This window comes from Plutella xylostella, chromosome 5 (genome assembly GCF_932276165.1).
Source record: "Plutella xylostella chromosome 5, ilPluXylo3.1, whole genome shotgun sequence".
Classification (NCBI taxonomy): Eukaryota; Metazoa; Arthropoda; class Insecta; order Lepidoptera; family Plutellidae; genus Plutella; species Plutella xylostella.
The window spans coordinates 1,412,600-1,430,255 of record NC_063985.1 but is presented as its reverse complement, the minus strand read 5'-3'; the positions used below and the strand labels follow the sequence as shown (position 1 = coordinate 1,430,255).

General features: G+C 38.8%; 1 protein-coding gene across 5 annotated transcripts in view; it reads right to left on the bottom strand.

Moving 5' to 3' along the window:
- The window catches only part of LOC105392409 (neuronal acetylcholine receptor subunit alpha-7), a 70,995-nt gene that overhangs the window by 22,108 nt on the left and 31,231 nt on the right, over window positions 1-17,656 (bottom strand). For 3 of the 5 annotated variants that reach the window (XM_038112554.2, XM_048633132.1, XM_048633134.1), the window contains exons 2-4: window positions 11,392-11,531; window positions 8,454-8,498; window positions 3,021-3,130 (exon numbers count right to left, since the gene is read on the bottom strand). In XM_038112554.2, coding sequence (XP_037968482.2) covers window positions 3,021-3,130; window positions 8,454-8,498; window positions 11,392-11,531 — 295 coding nt within the window. Of the gene's footprint in view, window positions 1-3,020; window positions 3,131-7,937; window positions 7,983-8,453; window positions 8,499-11,391; window positions 11,532-17,656 lie in introns of all 5 variants that reach the window. The other 2 variants (XM_048633133.1, XM_048633135.1) reach the window with 1 other exon arrangement.

The following is a 17,656-nucleotide window of genomic DNA, read 5'->3' as shown; positions in this document are numbered from 1 at the left end:
TTCTTTTAACACCCTATTTTTGCTGTTGGACGTTCAAATCTGTTATTTTCTCAGACGCCGTATAACCTATACAGGGTGTTGCAAAAGTGGTAAAAAATAAGCCGAAAAATATGTGGACCCTAAACTTACAATTTTGTTACTTTAAAAATTCGTCAAAAATCTATCTCTCATAAAAAAGTCACGAGATTTTCATAACACCCTGTATATGTGTTGAATATCGTTTTATTATACGATCCGATATTATTAATGGAACGTTATCGAGTAAGACTTCCGCTTCCGGGAGTCGATTTCTCGCCGTTTCGGAGCCATTACTGAATCAATCAACAGGGAAATCTACAGTAGATTATTTCCAACACCCTACTGCGCAAAAAATGGTGTTATAAGTTTCTTACAATTATAAAAATATTATAATTAATTTCTTTGGATTACCTACTCTTCTCTATCCATTTCATCGCGGACATCGTAGCGTAAGTACTATTGGTTGAAATGCCTTAATTGAATAAAAAAACTATTTAATACCGTTCCTCGCTATAATTTACAAAAGTAGTTATTAGTAATATTCCATAAACAAAATCAGTTCATCCATTAGCCATCACAAAACCCAAACACCTCTCGTCTCCAAGACTCAAAGCCATCGGTAATCGCTTAGGCACATCACACCCGCATCATGGGGTAATCGTGCCTTATACCGACCGGGGCAGGTGTATCGAGCCCTGAGGGCGCATCAAACGACCACCGGCCCGGATAAACACGGCTTAGGATCTTGCAACTATCTAGTTGGACGTTTTTATACTTTGCAGATTGCTGTTCTGACTGGAAGAGATCGGTTTAGCGGCTAGCGATAGAGGGATTATGGTATTATGTTGGTTTTTTTCACATTTTGTTCAGAATATTCTTTATATACCGTATAAAAGGCTTGTTCGTCTATTCATTACTTTAAGAAACCTCCTTTATGAAGAGTATTGTAGAGAATAAATTCTTTAAAAATTGCTGATAAAAAAACACTAATTAGACACAGATATAATATTAAAATCTTATAAACATAAGTATATGTAACAGATATTCTCTTACAAGAGAATATCCGCCAATAATGAGCCTCCACGCGCCGCCCTCCAATTAGATTGCGCTTAGAGTTTCAACTAAATTCATCTTTTTGCTAAATTAAACCGTTTAGACGCCATGTAATTGCGTGTTCTTTCGGCTTTTGCGACGACGGCGCATAAAGCAACGTCTTTTATTGCTTTAGGGAAATACGCTATTATTTTTATCATTTCGTGCTGAAGCATTTCTTTCTGGTAAAATTTCAAAATCATTTTAGATTTTATTTAAGTTACATAATGGGGAGCTGACTAGACCTCAGAAGGAGATCTTTGTTCTGGGCAGTAAATTCACCCTGTACTTACCTTTAGAACAAATCCGCTAGCGATATCCACTTTAGCAATTTCCAAATTGGCAAGGATTCGCCAGTTATCTCATCTGCTCTTAATTTGACTGCACAGTGACATGGTTTATTGAATACAGAAAATACACAGTAAGAAATTGGCAAGAAATTCTTAAACGGATCTGAGAGAATGGGCGTTTTGGCCCCGCGCCAGACGCAAGTGCCCCGCAATCTGCCGAGGACCTTCCGATTGCATGCAAATTGCGAACCTCCACTCCTACAAGTGCTAGTGGTTTAAGCCTGGCTTACACGATAAGAGTGCGCACTGACCGAGTGACTTTTTTTTATGTAGCCTGTATCGTGTCCCACTGCTGGGCAAAGGCCTCCTTATAAAATGACCACCGTTCCCGATCCCGTGCTTCTTTCGGCCATTGAGGCAAAAACCTGTCCAGTTTACAAATAGTACTTGTACTAATGCGTGAATAAATGATCTGAACGCTTGGACTTATTGTTATATTTGTATTTTATATTTTTAGCATTTTATTCGTGTATCTAATTACTAAAAGACACGCGATACTGCTAGTCCATTTTATTTACTGACACGTACAACTGTACATATTATTATCTCTTGTACGGACATCTCTATATCTACGCGTAGTATCGTATTTCCTTCCTAATAAAACATATTTACAGCTCCATGTCTCGAACAAGTCACATCCGCTTCATGTACTCATGATGTGAGTATTCATGGCACGTCCCGCGCGCAGATTTGTGCATCCGGCGGTGGACGCGGCGGGGCAGTGTCGGCATCCAAGCATACAGGAAACACACACTTTTGTCCACATTATTGGCAATGTTTACCACATGTGTGCACATGCACAAGTAATCAGTTATTTGTTCTGTATAGAAAATAGAAAGTTGTTACAAATAAGTTGCGATATTCGATCTGGCGTACCATCGCTTTGATGGCCATCATAGCACAGTATTCGATGCCGTGCCATGCTATGTATTTAATTTATTTACAGATGTTAAGTATGCACCTAACCTTATAGATAACGGTGTCACAATAAATAATACCTAGAAGTAGATAATGAAGCGTCACATAATAAATATTTTTAAAGCTATTGAAGCTGAAATAATCGAACAAACCAGGCAAAACGAACTCAGCGGAAATAGACGATAATTTTCCATAAATTTTACAAATCTGACACCCAAAACGTTCGTGGATCAAAAGATTTACTACGTACAAGAGAAAATACTTAACATTTCAAATCAGTCAGAACAAATTTACTTCCTAAATTTATACGGGGAGCTATAATCCTAACCTGTAAAGGGAATAACTTTTGCTATACGACTTATGGAAATTAGCCGTATAAATTTTTACCTTTCCATATAAATTTCTCTGACGGGTCGTTATTTTTCACGGGAAATTTTCGCGGAAAGATTGTGTTTTCCACTGAATAAAGTTTATGCTAATATTTTCAGCCGCAATTAGTTCAAGTACATGGACTATTAAATATATTCCTGGCAATTTAAGTACTCCAGAAAATCAGCGCTTTACCATAATTAAAAACTCATAAGGCCAGCTTCACAACGCATACGAAGGTGACAATGCTATGTCCTTCTCTGTCTACCTCACCTATTGTACATAAGTACGTCTGGCTTCCACAGTTTGTTGGGTGTGATGCGGAGGTCCTTGACGCCCCCGAACTCGCTGTCGTTCCATCGCAGGTTGTAGTCGTTCCATTCCTGTCACATCACACGAATATTCAAGTATTATCCACGGATCCCTGTAACTTCACCCAGGGTCTGATATAATAAAAATAGTGCAATTCAACTTTCAAATTAATATTAAAATTATAGTTTTAAAGCGGTTATTCCGATCTGACCCTATAGGATTCACCCCACTTGGGTGGATTCTGGGAAACGTATGTCCCAGATTTGACACCACCTTAATAAACCTAGGTTAGGGTAAATTCTCGAAGATACGTTTCCCAATATCCACCCTAGGTTGAATTTTCTGGGGTATCAGACGAGAATTACCGATTTAAAGACTCGACGCTTTTGAAGCTGTTGCCTTCTAATACCCAGGGTACAAGTTACAGTAGAACAAACGCGCAGCGGCATACAACAAACATCTGTGGTGACCGCAAGCTATTAGTGCACTGGTCCAAATGTTTGGCAAACACCGCCACGCGTCACAATGGGTGTTGACAAGTTAATGCGACTGTCGAAGTGTGTGGCGTGTTTGCTGCCAGTGTGGGCTATCGAGGCCGACAAAATGAATTATGAACTCGTAGATTAGCTCGGAGAGTTCTGTCGCGATAATGGAGCCGGCTTATGATGATTTGATGATGTGGTAGCTTAGACGTACAGTTTGGTATTGATTAGATCATTAAGTCCACTAAAGTTATTGGATTATGGTTGCATTTCAATGAAAGTACCTAATATATTTATTATGAAACCTTATAGGTACATGAAGATCAAATTCTATTCAATACTAACTTATATTCGTATTTACAAGTATTTCTAAAATGTATTACTTATTTAGTTAGGTATTCAATCATTGAACTGTAAAATTCATTGACATCAACGTCGTTTTATTCAGTAGTCATCATTTATGAATCGACTCTTCAAAAAGTTGACTCGACCAATTCAAAAGGCGTCTCGGCTCGAGCACGTGTTACGCAAACACACGAGCCCACTTCGGAAGTGGTCCTCCGAAACTTAACCTCAACTTACATCGAAGTGGAATAACTTAGCCAACTTATTGAATACTCAAACATATCGTGATCAGACTGTCTATGGGCTACATCGCGCCGCTTCGCAGGAACTTGGTGTGTATTTTAACTTGAAGGACGGAACTTTGGACATAAATTATCATATTTTTAAAATGCCATCCTTTGGAACTCTCCATGCATGGAAATTTTAACGGCCTAAAGAATTTGATATAGTTATGTGCTTGGCATAATTTACCGTTCCTATACGATTCTTTTAATCACACACTAAATTCAGACCTCTGTTCTAGACATTTTCTATGAAATCTTATCATTATAAATAAACCGAATTACATCATTGTAGAGCATTATTAAAGGCCTAAGTTAGTTCTTAATCAAAGCTACCACCATCTTAATTATACTACCTCTGCGACACAATTTCAAAATTCGATATCAACCAAATTTTCTGAGGACTCGGCAGATATTTGCGCACTAGACCGGCAACAAACCCGACACCAGCTCGACACAAACCAGAGTGAATTGAAAAGCATTGAATAGTAATTAGAAACAATATTGTTCAACATTTCGAATTCGGCGTGATAAATTTATTTTCACCCAGCGAGCCTTAATTGTAAATTGTCTTCCCGTGCATTTAATTCAACTGTGATGTCGAATTCACGTGAATATTGCGTTAATATTGTTTCTAGCTTCCATTTGTAGCATCGGCCATCGGGGTGGGGCTTGCAAACTGTTTTATTATTCAAATCATCTGTGAACAATAAATTGCGACAAACATTTCGGGCTTTTAGCTAAAGGGTTTTTTGATGGCCTGGCAAATCAGATTCTCATTCCAGCAAAAACTTACACTTGGTTTTACCACACGAAACATCCCAAGTAATATTTTCACGAGCGAAACTGCATAGCGCTTACCGCGCAGTACTGGTTCGGAAAAAGCTAAAATCGTTTTCAATGGGTATCCAGCAGTTCCGCAACAAAGATAAAACTGCCACAAAGAGGGCCACTCCTCGCACACTCCAATTGAATAAATGTAGCGAACATTTTCAGCAGTGAACAGTCAGTCAGCGACAGTACAGTATAAGGTTCATTCACTTAGATAAAGGTGGTTGGGAACAAAGCACCCCCCGTGGGGCAAACTTTCTCCCTTCTACAGATATTACTAAACTTTAGGCAATATCTGGCAGTGTTTGTACATGTACAAATTGTACAACTGGAGGACAAGCGGCGACGGGATTTGACATAGTTGTAGCGTCGCGGTCACAAGTTGCCGCTGCTGAAATGTTACTAGGATTCAGATATTACTATATGAGCCTTTTGAGAGACAGCTATTAGCACTTCTGAAACAGTAGTGAATTATGTGCATACTCTTAATCATACTGAAAACTAATTGATGCAATATTTACAAATTTTACTAAATAACCTTCATTTACATTTCCGCCATCATGTCCTGCGCCGTAATTAAGTAATGGATCGTAGTCGAAGTTTCATCTACATAGTTAAGCCTATACATAAGAGAAATTAAGACAACAAGCAAGACCCTTCAGCCTTTAGCCCTCAACCCGTCGCTACAGTGTGACGTGACAGCTTTGACAAGTTAACCCTTAATAACCGATGCGGCGGTCATATTTCAACCTGTCAAAAGCGTGTATCTTCCCGGATCCCAACAACTAAATTAGAGGGTACTGTAGACCCTGCTTGAGAAATAAATCAAAAGTTAGCGAATATTTATAATGGCTTTCGACAGATTGAATCAAATAGAGTTTAGAGGCCTGTATTTCCAATTAACAACTGTTTTAGTTACAACTAAATGTACCGTTATGAAACAGCAGTAGTTTTTAATGTTATTTCATTGTTATATGAAGATACAGGCTTCAGAACTGTGAATTATATAATTCCAAAGTTATTTTATTAAACTAAGAGCATCATATAATATAGGAAAGCGATAGTACGAAACACAACAACACTGTAGATAAATATACAATTACAAATTAAGTAAGTAACTAAAACTAAGACAAAACACTTGAAAATTTTATAAATGAAATATTCATAAAATACAGTACCATATTATACAGAAGCAGATACAAACATTATAATAATATATGAAGCATGCTAGAAAAGATGAAGCTCATGCCTACAGGGTTGTCACAGAACGAAAATATAGGGGTTCTGAAGCGAAAAGTCCAATACTCAGAGAGATAAGAAAATAGTTTTTATAGACGAGATCGGGGCCCCGTAAGTACACAAACAGGTATTAAATTAAGCAAAATATGGTAAAGTAATTAAGATAAAATTGTATATTTAGTTCCTACGGAGCCCACGGACCAGTAGAGACGTTGAAATTCATAGAATGTTAATTTCAGGATATCTGGGATCGCTAGAATGTTTTGGGTCAAACTAAGCGCTGCCGTATTGGTAAATGCTAAGTAAATTTGTATTATTTAACTCGCTTAATTAACATACCTTTATTGCTGGAAAGTAAAATGAAATGTAAGTACTTGGAACAACAATGAATGCACACTTTGCACAGCACTCGATTACTGTACGCGGAACAACACTAAAAGTATGTGCATTAAGCCGTATTGTTTTAAATATTTTTGGAGTAACATAATCGAAAACAAAAGTCAATGTTTAAAACATAACTTTAACATAACAATCTCTTCTTGGCATAATTTTTACATAGAGGCACTTTAACCAAATATAAAAGTACTCGTCGTAATAAAAAATAAACTCAAGTAATACTGAAACTTGTTAACATCGGCCAACAAACCTACACCTGGTCTTACTTAAACATAACAGGAACTATAAATTCGAAAAACGTTTTATATCCGCAGCCAAACTAAAGTCCTCAAAGTCGATTACCCATTCCTTAAGTAAACTAACCACTTTCAAATAATGGTAACATTCCTTGGCCATGCAGAGTATGAAAAAATCACTACACAATCGACTTGGCGAAAAAAATCATGACAGCGGGTTTCCGGGAGGTGCAGAGTCATATACAGTGAGCAAACACTTCTCAAGAGGACATGTCCAGTGCATACAGACTATACACACTGCAGCAGTCACCAATATGTCACTTCCAATTGACTAACTCACACCCAAGCTAGGACTCTCTCAAACTTCAATCCTATAAGCTTTCAACTTACAACTAAGTTTTAAGTACACATTCGTAATGACTCAGATAGAGTATTTATTTTAAGTTAATTTAGTTTTAGTTTAAGTTGAGTAGGTTCAATATTGTCAACCATTAGTACATATTGTTAGTTGCGTCGTGAAATACGCGGCAGCTCTGAATACTTTGTAGTTTGCACCGTGATGTTATTCCCAGTAGAAAAATGTATAAGTACACAGTTTTTTATGTAAGGAGATGTAATATACCTATGTACAACACTGTTTTCAGGATAAAGCAAGGGTAAAGTTGTACATCAAGAAGAAAGTAATCTATTACCTATATTTAAGCAATAATAACAGGAAAGATTACGTTAATAGACAGTGGATGCAGACAGTCGCTAGCGTATACAGTGTACCATACACACTGCCACGGGGAGCCAGTGTACACACACTGCTCCGCGGACAGTGGTGGACAGGCGGACACATTCCACATTCCCGACACAAATAAATAACAATAGAAATGAGAGTGTATTATCAAAACTGCCACATATTCCACAATGCTCTGCAATTTTCAGAACTCAGACAAGAAAGATCAACGAAACCAACATCGAACCAAAGAGAAGAATATAGGAAATAAAAGAAAAAGTTAAGAGAAAATCAAAAGAGGAAATTTTATCAAGTGTTAGTTTAGTTTTTTTTTTAATCACACTTACCAATGACAGCCAAATATTGGTTATAAGTAGTTGGTTCTTCTCGTCCTATTTGTGGGTTACACGATGTCGACAAAACAGAAAGAAAGGACGCAGTCAGTAACATGTCTAGACACGGCACGACGGGCGCTCGGGCCCGGCGGCGCGCGGACACGGGCGGACACGGCGGCCCCTGTCCGCGCCTCGCCCGCACACACTCTAATAAATATATATATTATGCAAAATGTGATATACATCGATTAACACCGACTCTCCATGCGACACTCCGCCGCCTGGCTGCGCCCCGCGCGCTCCCGCCCCCTGCTGCCTCTTCGGAAACTCGAAGTGCTCAGTGTGACAGTAGGTGGGTCGAGGAAATAAGTGTCGGCTTAGGAACACTGTGCTTCAATGTTACTGTGCGTGATGAGAGGTGAGAGTGGTCTGGAGGAGTGTGCGGCGGCTGCGCGGGCGGCGGGGGGGTCGCACGCGCAGCGCCGGGGGGCAGGGGGCGGGCGCGGGGCGGCTCCTCCTACCACTTACCAGGTTGAGCCACACGTTCGTCGTGAGGATTTGATTTTTCTCATCCTTTATTTTGTAATACGAACGCACGGCGACGCAAGAAAGGAATGGAAAACATAATTGAATATCAAAACTTTTACTCAATATTGTCAGCTTCTCTAGTCACACTTAACGTAATGAGTGGAGCAGAACAAACAAGTTAACGCTGAGCATTAAAGTGGTGGTCGTAAAGTTGGTAGTAAAAGTGGACTACGAGAGTGATCTGCATCGCTGGTGGAGCGGACACGGCGTGTAGGGGGGGCGTATTCGAGCGAACAACTCATAACCATCAAGAGGCCGATTTGATCGTAACTGTGGAAGTCCTGTCGTTGTCATAATAGAAGTTGATCTAACAGTGAGCCGTTCAATAGAATCTATAAAATCTTTAATTTATAATGCTGTCGTTTTATGGACACAGAAACATTTTATACATAAGGCACATTTACACTTAAAATATGTGTTTTTACAAGACTGAATTGTGCATAATCAACGTAATCTGCGGTAATAACTTAGCTAGCGAAGTGACAACGAGTTAATCCTCATTAGCGCGGTGACCATCAGTCGTGATTACTGCACGCTAGTTCGCTCGCGATAACTCCGCGGCGCTCGCCACTCCAATTAGCCAAATGGGGTAATATCGAGCACAAACAAATTCACCTGAAAGCCGACCCGAGACTCTAAATATTACGCGAATGAAACGTACAAACGCGGAGCAACCAGCCGGCATCCTGAAAAGATGCTTTTTGAAATGAACTCTGAATAAGATATCTGCCGCACAAAGCCTAGTATTTGTAAAAACTTGATTGTAGTATTTCCCTGTGAAGTGAAAAGGAGTTTTGTGCTGCTCGTGGTGGATCGAGCGTGCCGGGGGCGTGCGGGGTGGGAGGGGAAAGAAAAAGCCTGCGATGGGAAGAGCCGCCGCCGCCGCCGCCGCGCCCCGGGCACAGCTGTCCCCACTCACGAGCTGCGAGTTTTTGCTCCAGCTCCCCACAAAGCAAAGGAGTAATAAAAATCCTTATTGTTGTCCTCGTAAACTACACTGAGGATGCGGTTATTATTGTAGCACGCGTTAGTTCAGCGGACAAAACGGCGAGTCATCGAGGAATGCTTAAAAAGAAACAAAATACGGAAAACAATAGTTGCATTTCACCGTCCATTGTTTGTGTTGATCAGCGCGGCGATCAAGTGGGCGGAAGAATTTCAATCATGCCGGTGAAGACTCCGACAGCTCAATTCTTGCGCTGTTGGTCGCGACGCTCGGTTCTCTAACTAGATTTTTCGCCCGATGCAATTTCCTGCGCCATTCTATTGTCTTTTCTAACTTTTTTCGCAGTTTCAGAACGTTAAATCGGAGTCTCGGAATGCTTTCGAGGAGTTTTCGAACGGTTCGCGCTTGTTATGATGTTTAAAACTGGGGGTTTGTTTACGGATTATAAGTTTCGGAACGGGAAGGTTACTCTAGATTTTCAAAAAGCGGTTTATGCAACGAGATAAAGTGCTGGTCAGCAGCAGTGCTTCGAAACTTAATTTTACATAAGCTTCAGTGACCCGCCTTGGCATGTCCGAGCTTTGATTAATTCATGCGCACGGACAAAACCCACATTTTATAACTCCTATAATCCGGATTCTTCGCACAAACATGGCCGCTGTTACAACTTGTTAAATGGCACGTTAAGTATTTGGTTTTTCGCTCGAATACACGCTCCCACTTTACATTCAATTCGTGTCTTTTGTTGGAGTTCGTTTTTCAGATTTATTCAGATTTCAAATTAAATACGTATGTACTTTTTTGTATCTTTTGTTTTTTTTCTGTTTCAGGTAAGAGCAGGCAATAATATATTTTTGTATAATATAATAGGTATTAACTTTCGGATCTTGCATTATTTTGATATTGCTATCTATGCATAGTATGCATAATATTATTATCTGCTCAGTAGAAAAAACACACACACAATAATAATTACTGGGGCGAGGTATTGATTGATGCAAACCATACTGTACACTAGAAATTATAACTAGGTTTCGACATATTAATTAATAAATATTATGCATATTATTCCAAGAATAATACCTGCCCATCATTAAAATGGAATATTCAAAGGATTGACCGTAAACCGCAACCAGAAAATAATATGTTTGGCAGACGTGGCGTTCCACCATAAACATAAAAAATATACTTACATACCTACAATGGTTGAGAAATTGTCACCACGGTTCTTGAGTTTCACTCACTTTAATATATAGTCAAAAATATTATATGGGTCAATATACTGTTTCTTTTTACTTTTCCATAAATCTCCAATACCTCGCCTTACATACAAACTAGATACTTGAGCGAAGCTGATTCATAATATTAGTGGGTAGATGAGAACTTTATCACTATAGACCTACGTATAATTATCGCATTCCAAAATTTAATTCTGCATAATTTAACAAGTTCAATAAAATCGGAATAAATGAAATGCAGCTTCACTCAAATACAAAGACTATCGCGGCCTACTTCACAGCGACATCTTAAAGTATTGCAGTTACGAAGAAGTCCTCATTAATCAAGTATATGAGACCTCCTTCGCAGCAACCTCTTTTCGTAATCACCAGCCAGACTGCCGCGAAGGAGTTCGCATTACTCAACTCATTTAGCTACACAACCTCCTTTACGAGCACTTCCATAGAGTTGCCAACCAAGGAGGCTTCATACTGGCAGTCCGGACTCCTTCGCAACTACAAACCAAAGAGTATTGCCACGAAAGAACCAAGGAGGCCGCATACGACCAACGCAGACTCCTTCGCGCAACCAAAGAGTTTTAGCGCGAAAGAGGCCGCATACGACCAACACTCAGAACTCCTTCGCGCGCAAACCATAGAGTTTCGGCGCGAAAGAGTCCGCATTTTTTTTCTGGAAGTTCACAGATTAACTCACCACATCGATGATCTGCTGCAGCGTGAGTCCGAAGCGCACCTCGAGCGGCTCGCTCTCGTTGGCCACGGGCCGCTCCAGCGTGTTGTACGACGCCAGCAGAGCGTTCAGCAAACGCTTCTCGTGCGGCCCTTGCTCCGATACTGTGGTAAATAGAACCAAGTTATTGTCTGTGGTATGTGAGGCTGATTGAAGCAATCAAGTTAAAAACTACAGCTATTTTGTTAAGCTGTATGTTTTTTTTATTTGGTTGCTTCTATCCGCCTCAAAGTGAGATTTTAACTTTTTTAGACTAGAGCAGAGTAAGCTCCACCACCCCGTAAGATTGATGTAAAATGGCGCATTTGTATGAGAGCTGAGGTCCAAACGCAAACTGTGACAAAAAACCGCCTGTAAAACACGCTCCATCTGCAAAAGCACCTGAAAAAATACCAGAGACTTATGACTGTATCTCATCTCTAAAAACAAGCACTCCAACAAAAACAATACAGCCTGCTAATGCCTGAACTCGCGCGCCCAATGATCCCAAAAACTAGACACATCCAGCCCACGAGTTATGTCCCACCATCAACTGGTAATCTACACACCTGAACCCGAGCTACACACTTTAATCTGACCCCTATTAACATCGGCACACGGCATAAATCTCAATGAGCAAATGAAAGCCGCGGCTGGCTAAAAGGGCGAACCGTAAACAGTCATTTGTGGGCTTAAGGCACACTTGATGCACGATGGAGCGAGCGAGATGGATGTATCGTGGATTAGGAAAGGGTGAGAGGGATATTATTGTATCGCACGACCGTTGATCCTTAATCTTTCTCGAAAGTTACTGAAGCACCTCCATATTTCATAGATTCAGCATTTCAGAGGCAGGTAACAATGCATGTTATCATTTAGGTAAACTTTGAGTTACGATTAACGTTTCATTGTTTAACTGTGATTAGTTTTAGTTTAATCCTAATCGCGATATTGTATGTAAGGATTCAAATTATAACTTAAAGTTGCTCCCAATCGTTCCAGATTCTAGAGGAAATAACAATATGTGTAGAGTTGGATACTTAGGTATATATTAATATTACCCTATAATTAAATAAGGGTTGTCAGTATTAGCACTTAATACCTCAAAACTTACCCATATGTTAATGGACCCTATGGAGACCCCTACATAGATTAGAGAGGTCTTAAACGTCTTACTTAAGACCCCTTTAGGGTTGAGCCTGACTGAACTTTCGGAAAATGTTAATAATGTAAGTCTTTCGTACATTTTAAAGTTAACTATTCGGAAAATCGTTTTCTAAATGGTTTTCTTTTTAATTATAACTATATCTAGGCGAAAATATTTTTCGACGATAAACTTGCCTTTGAGTATACACTGTTTTTGATTGTATAACTTATTTATGTATCTTTTATATTATGTGCAATAAAGTGTTTATAAAAAAAACCGACTTCTAAAAACCACTAAAATGTAAGTAATAATTTAAGGTTTACACAAATTATATGTGACAGTACAAATATACCTAAGCAGGAACTGTTCTTTTTTGATGTTGGTGCAGTGACAAAGTAATCTGAAGAAATATGGCACCAACTTCAAAAAAGAACAGTTCTTGCTTAGGTATATTTGTACTGTCACATATAATTTGTGTAAACCTTAAATTATTACTTACATTTTAGTGGTTTTTTGAAGTCGGTTTTTTATTTTTTTTATTATTATTTTATTTTATAGTTTTTAGTTTATTTGCAATAATTTTTAATCAAAAGTAAGATGCAAATGATACCAAAAAGTCCTACTAATCAATACGAATCATTCAAGCCTAAACACGAGGTAGTTGCTATATACCGTTGAGGAGTTCCCTTGACTGCCTTCCGTTTCCATCATCAGATCAGCTCAAGGTCACCATCATATTTTATTGTTATAAGAACTATATTTACGTTCTTAATTTCATTAGAATCGGTTAATATGTGTCCAAAATGGAAATTCATACTCTGTTTTTACCCCTTTACCCACCCTTAGGGGTGAGATAAAATTCTGAAAAAAAAATGGGACCACCTGGAAGCTCAACCCAATACAACAAAAAAAGAATTTTCAAAATCGGTTCATAAACAAAGGCAGAGTTATCGGTGAACATACATAAAAAAAAATATTTAAAAAAATATATATATCCCGACGAATTGAGAACCTCCTCCTTTTTTTGAAGTCGGTTAATAAATTAAATTTGATGTCAGCTTTTTTAGGTTTAATTTTTTTAACACCTACCTACTTAATTTCTCGTACTCGAATGGTGAGTACTAGTGAGAACAGCTGAGTACTCGAGTTGGAGTCGGCTGTAAGTTTCATAACTATGGATGAGCCGGCTTACCTCCACTACACACGATATTAATGTTTCAAGAGCCTCGTCTCGCAGTCGAAAAAAAAAACTACACTCGCGAACAATGAAAAAGTTCCTCCTAAATGACCTCAATTTTTTAATACACTTAATTAAAATATTGTCACAATATTTACGTTTTTCATTGGTAATATACTAATGCACTGTTAAAAGACCCCGAGACCTCATACGAGGATATAATGAGGAGACCCACGACTCAGGGGTACACTACATAAATCCGAATTACTTTTTTACGAATATGAATATAACGATTTTTAAAATTACGAATTTCATAGTTCCGAATAATTCACAATCCCGAATTTCAAGTTTCCGAATAACGAAAATCACGAATAGTCAATAAACGAAATTTCAAACAACATATTTATTAAAATGACGAAAGTCAATTTTCCGAATATTATTATTTCGATGTTTTAAAAGTACGACCTTTTATTATAACGAATTGTTAAAATTACGAATCCCGAAGTTTTAATATTCCGAAAATACAAATTCCCGAATGTATCTTAATTAACAAGAAATAGTTATTTAGAATAGTGTATTTATTAACAGCATAATCCGTATACAATTTAACAATATTTTTTAAGCTATATTATGTGAAACGCTCCGCTCCGCTTCGCTGCGCTCCACTTTGTTTTTCGATATCTATGTGCACCTAACACGCTCCTCCTCGCTTTGCTCGTCGTCGCACCTATCTTTAGATTTAGGTCCTAAGGTTTTTAAGGTTAATCACCGTAAAAATCCGAGCAATTTTATTGCTTTGTTGTGTTACTTAACAACAAATACTACAAATAGTTTTCTATTTACAATATTTTTTCTCTATATTTGAAACGCTCCGCTCCGCTTCGCTGCGCTCCGCTTTGTTTTTCAATATCTATGTGCACCTAACACGCTCCTCCTCGCTTTGCTCGTCGTCGCACCTATCTTTAGGTTTAGGTCCTAAGGTTTTTAAGGTTAGACACCATAAAATTCCGAGCAATTGTTTTGCTCTATATTTGAAACGCTCCGCTCCGCTTCGCTGCGCTCCGCTTTGTTTTTCGATATCTATGTGCACCTAACACGCTCCTCCTCGCTTTGCTCGTCGTCGCACCTATCTTTAGGTTTTGGGTCTAAGGTTTTTAAGACGTTTACGTTTTTTTTTGTCAAAATCACGAATGATCACATTTTCGATAGGGATTTGAATTTTTCGTGAATATAATAAATCGGTATTTTAATTTTCGTATGCTTAAGTAATCGTATTTTTTAACGTTCGTGTATTTGACAATCGTAATAACAAATCTTCGTGATTATAATATTCGAAATTATAATTTACGTGATTTTTAGAATTCGGCATTTTAAAAAATCGGTATTGCAATATTTCGTAAATTGCATATTCGGTGTTTTCAAATTCGGAAAAAAGTTTTTCGGAATATTTGGGTGTTCCCACGACTCAGACCCAGGGCTCAGACAAAGCAGCAGTTTGCAGCCGTACAAAACTGAAAGTTGAGAATTTTTGGTCTCTGGGTCTCAGGAGGTTAAGACGACGTAGTTTTGAATTGCTTGTGATGTGACTGTAGTTGTACTTACTGCAGTTTAGAGTTTGTTTAAACATGAATCATTATTTAAAGGTCGATTTACATCAAACCAAAACAGGCATACAGCTAGAACAAAATAATTATTTCGTTGCTCTAGCGCCATGTTCGATGAATCAACCTTTGAAATTTAATTAAGTAATCTTAAGTGGTGCTTGTATCCAATAACAACTCTTTTTTTGTCAATGCTATACTTTCTACTCTTTGGTGATTGATAAATAATTTAATTAAGAAAATAAAGAATTTAATTGCCGAGCCGTAATAGCTATTAAGGCGGGTGGTCACTGGGTGTAATTTCGACATAACTACATTTCACCTCCAAAGGATTTCCGTTTTAATTGCTTACGTCCCAAGTGTCAAATTACGGGGTGACAATCCAGCTGCTAACTGCTAAACACCTGTTTAATATTCATGCTCATACAAACTTCCTAATTGTATTCAGCCTACCAACTCACATAGTCCGCGCACTACATTAATTAAATACTATTTTGAACGTAATTAGAATTTGTTGCTTTTTAGTGCTTCTAATTCGGATTAAATTGATTAATCGGAGGAAAAAAAGCTCTCACTATAAATTATATTCAAAATCTAATAACTTATTTCACTTCTACGTATCGTATCGTAGATAGGTAGTTATTATTCTTAAAGTTAACCACGAATAAAGCCAAGTGAAAATATTTCATTCGTAAAAATATGAAATTTTATGAACCCGTTTGGCGGAGTCGGAAAAAGTAAAGCACATTTTTCCTTACAAAAAGATTTGTAATTTTGAATTTTTCATTTTCAGTTGCCTTTCAGATAACCCCTTCAGCGCTCGAGGATGTTGCCCCTAACTTTATTGCGCCGCCGCCGCCGCCGCCGCGCTGTAATAGCAAAACCGTAAACGCGAAGAAACTTCTTTCAATAAACACTTTGAAACCATCCACCGCAGATCCAGCTGAAATAATACCGAAAAATATTCCTAACCTAAAATAATATAGTCTTTTTCGCTCGCACTTAAGGTCGAAAATGTGCCTCTAATAAAGTATGCTTACACAGCCAACAGAGCCATAATTACTTGGCAACAACGCTTAGAATCCTCCGAACCAATTTCAGGTGTTCCACAGTGGACCGGCGCGTTGAGCCCGGCTAATTAAAATGTAACTGCGACGAACAGGCAGCGCGAAAGTCCCCCGGATTAAACTGGCTGCAGTGTCCTCTGAATCTTAATGAGGGCCAAACAGAGGTTATTATTGTTCGACAAATAGTCGTGCGGCGCCAACATAGCGAGAAAGTAATCGTGAACGCACAACCGCGCGCGTTACAAAGTTTGAGTTTGGAATATTGTGCGCGTCCCTTTACTACGTGTCCTCACTGCCAACACCGGGGACGCTCCCGAGGTATGAGTGGGGACAAACTTCCAATATAATTAATAAGTTTTCCACCCAAAGAAAGTACGGGTTTACGCAAAAACAACTTCGCCACTGGTTTATGGACTTGTTCGAGCTTTGAGAGTGGAGTGGATTTTAAAATGTTCTGTTGGTACTATCAAATAAAAACTTTTAAAAACATTACCCTCCTCCTTCGGCAGTCGGGGAAAAACAAGTAGTAAAATAATTTATTGATCTTATGCAGTAATGAGTGCTAAAAACACTTTAGCGCTACCGAAAACAATGGTGAAAACAGCAGCGAATCAATGCCTGTCACAAAACTCACAAAAAGCCTTACAATAACAATATGCCTCGTCAAGTACCAACCCTGAATGTTCCACTCATCCCTGAGAGGGTACATTCGCGCACAACTTTGCCTCGGTACAGTCACGCACACGCACAGAGGTATGTCGGTACACTCGCGCACACAGGTACCCAGGTACAGTCACGCACACACGCGGCACAGAGATACCTGGTACAGCCACGCACACACGGCAGTGAGATACCTAGGTACATTCACGCATACACGGCACTCAGATACCTGGTACAGCCACGCACACACGGCTCAGAGGTCGCTGGCTCGCACCGTGGGCGGACATGAATGAAACCGACCGCACGTACGGGCCCTGAAATGTGATAATTGATAGGTAGGTAGACCTTTTCATTTAGGCGTTTTTCACTGTAGTAGGTTTCTACTTATTATCATGAAAAACACCTGTACAGTAAAAAATATGCGTAACTTTTTATGTTTCCGCAAAAAAAACTTGTCTAAAAGTCAACTTTGTGGTAATTACCTACTCCTCATTCACTTTTTTTCAATCTACGCCTACCACCTAAACATACAGACTACTAACCCCGAACATTTCTCATTACAAATACGCAGAAACTCTCTCGCAACTGCCTAGTTCAC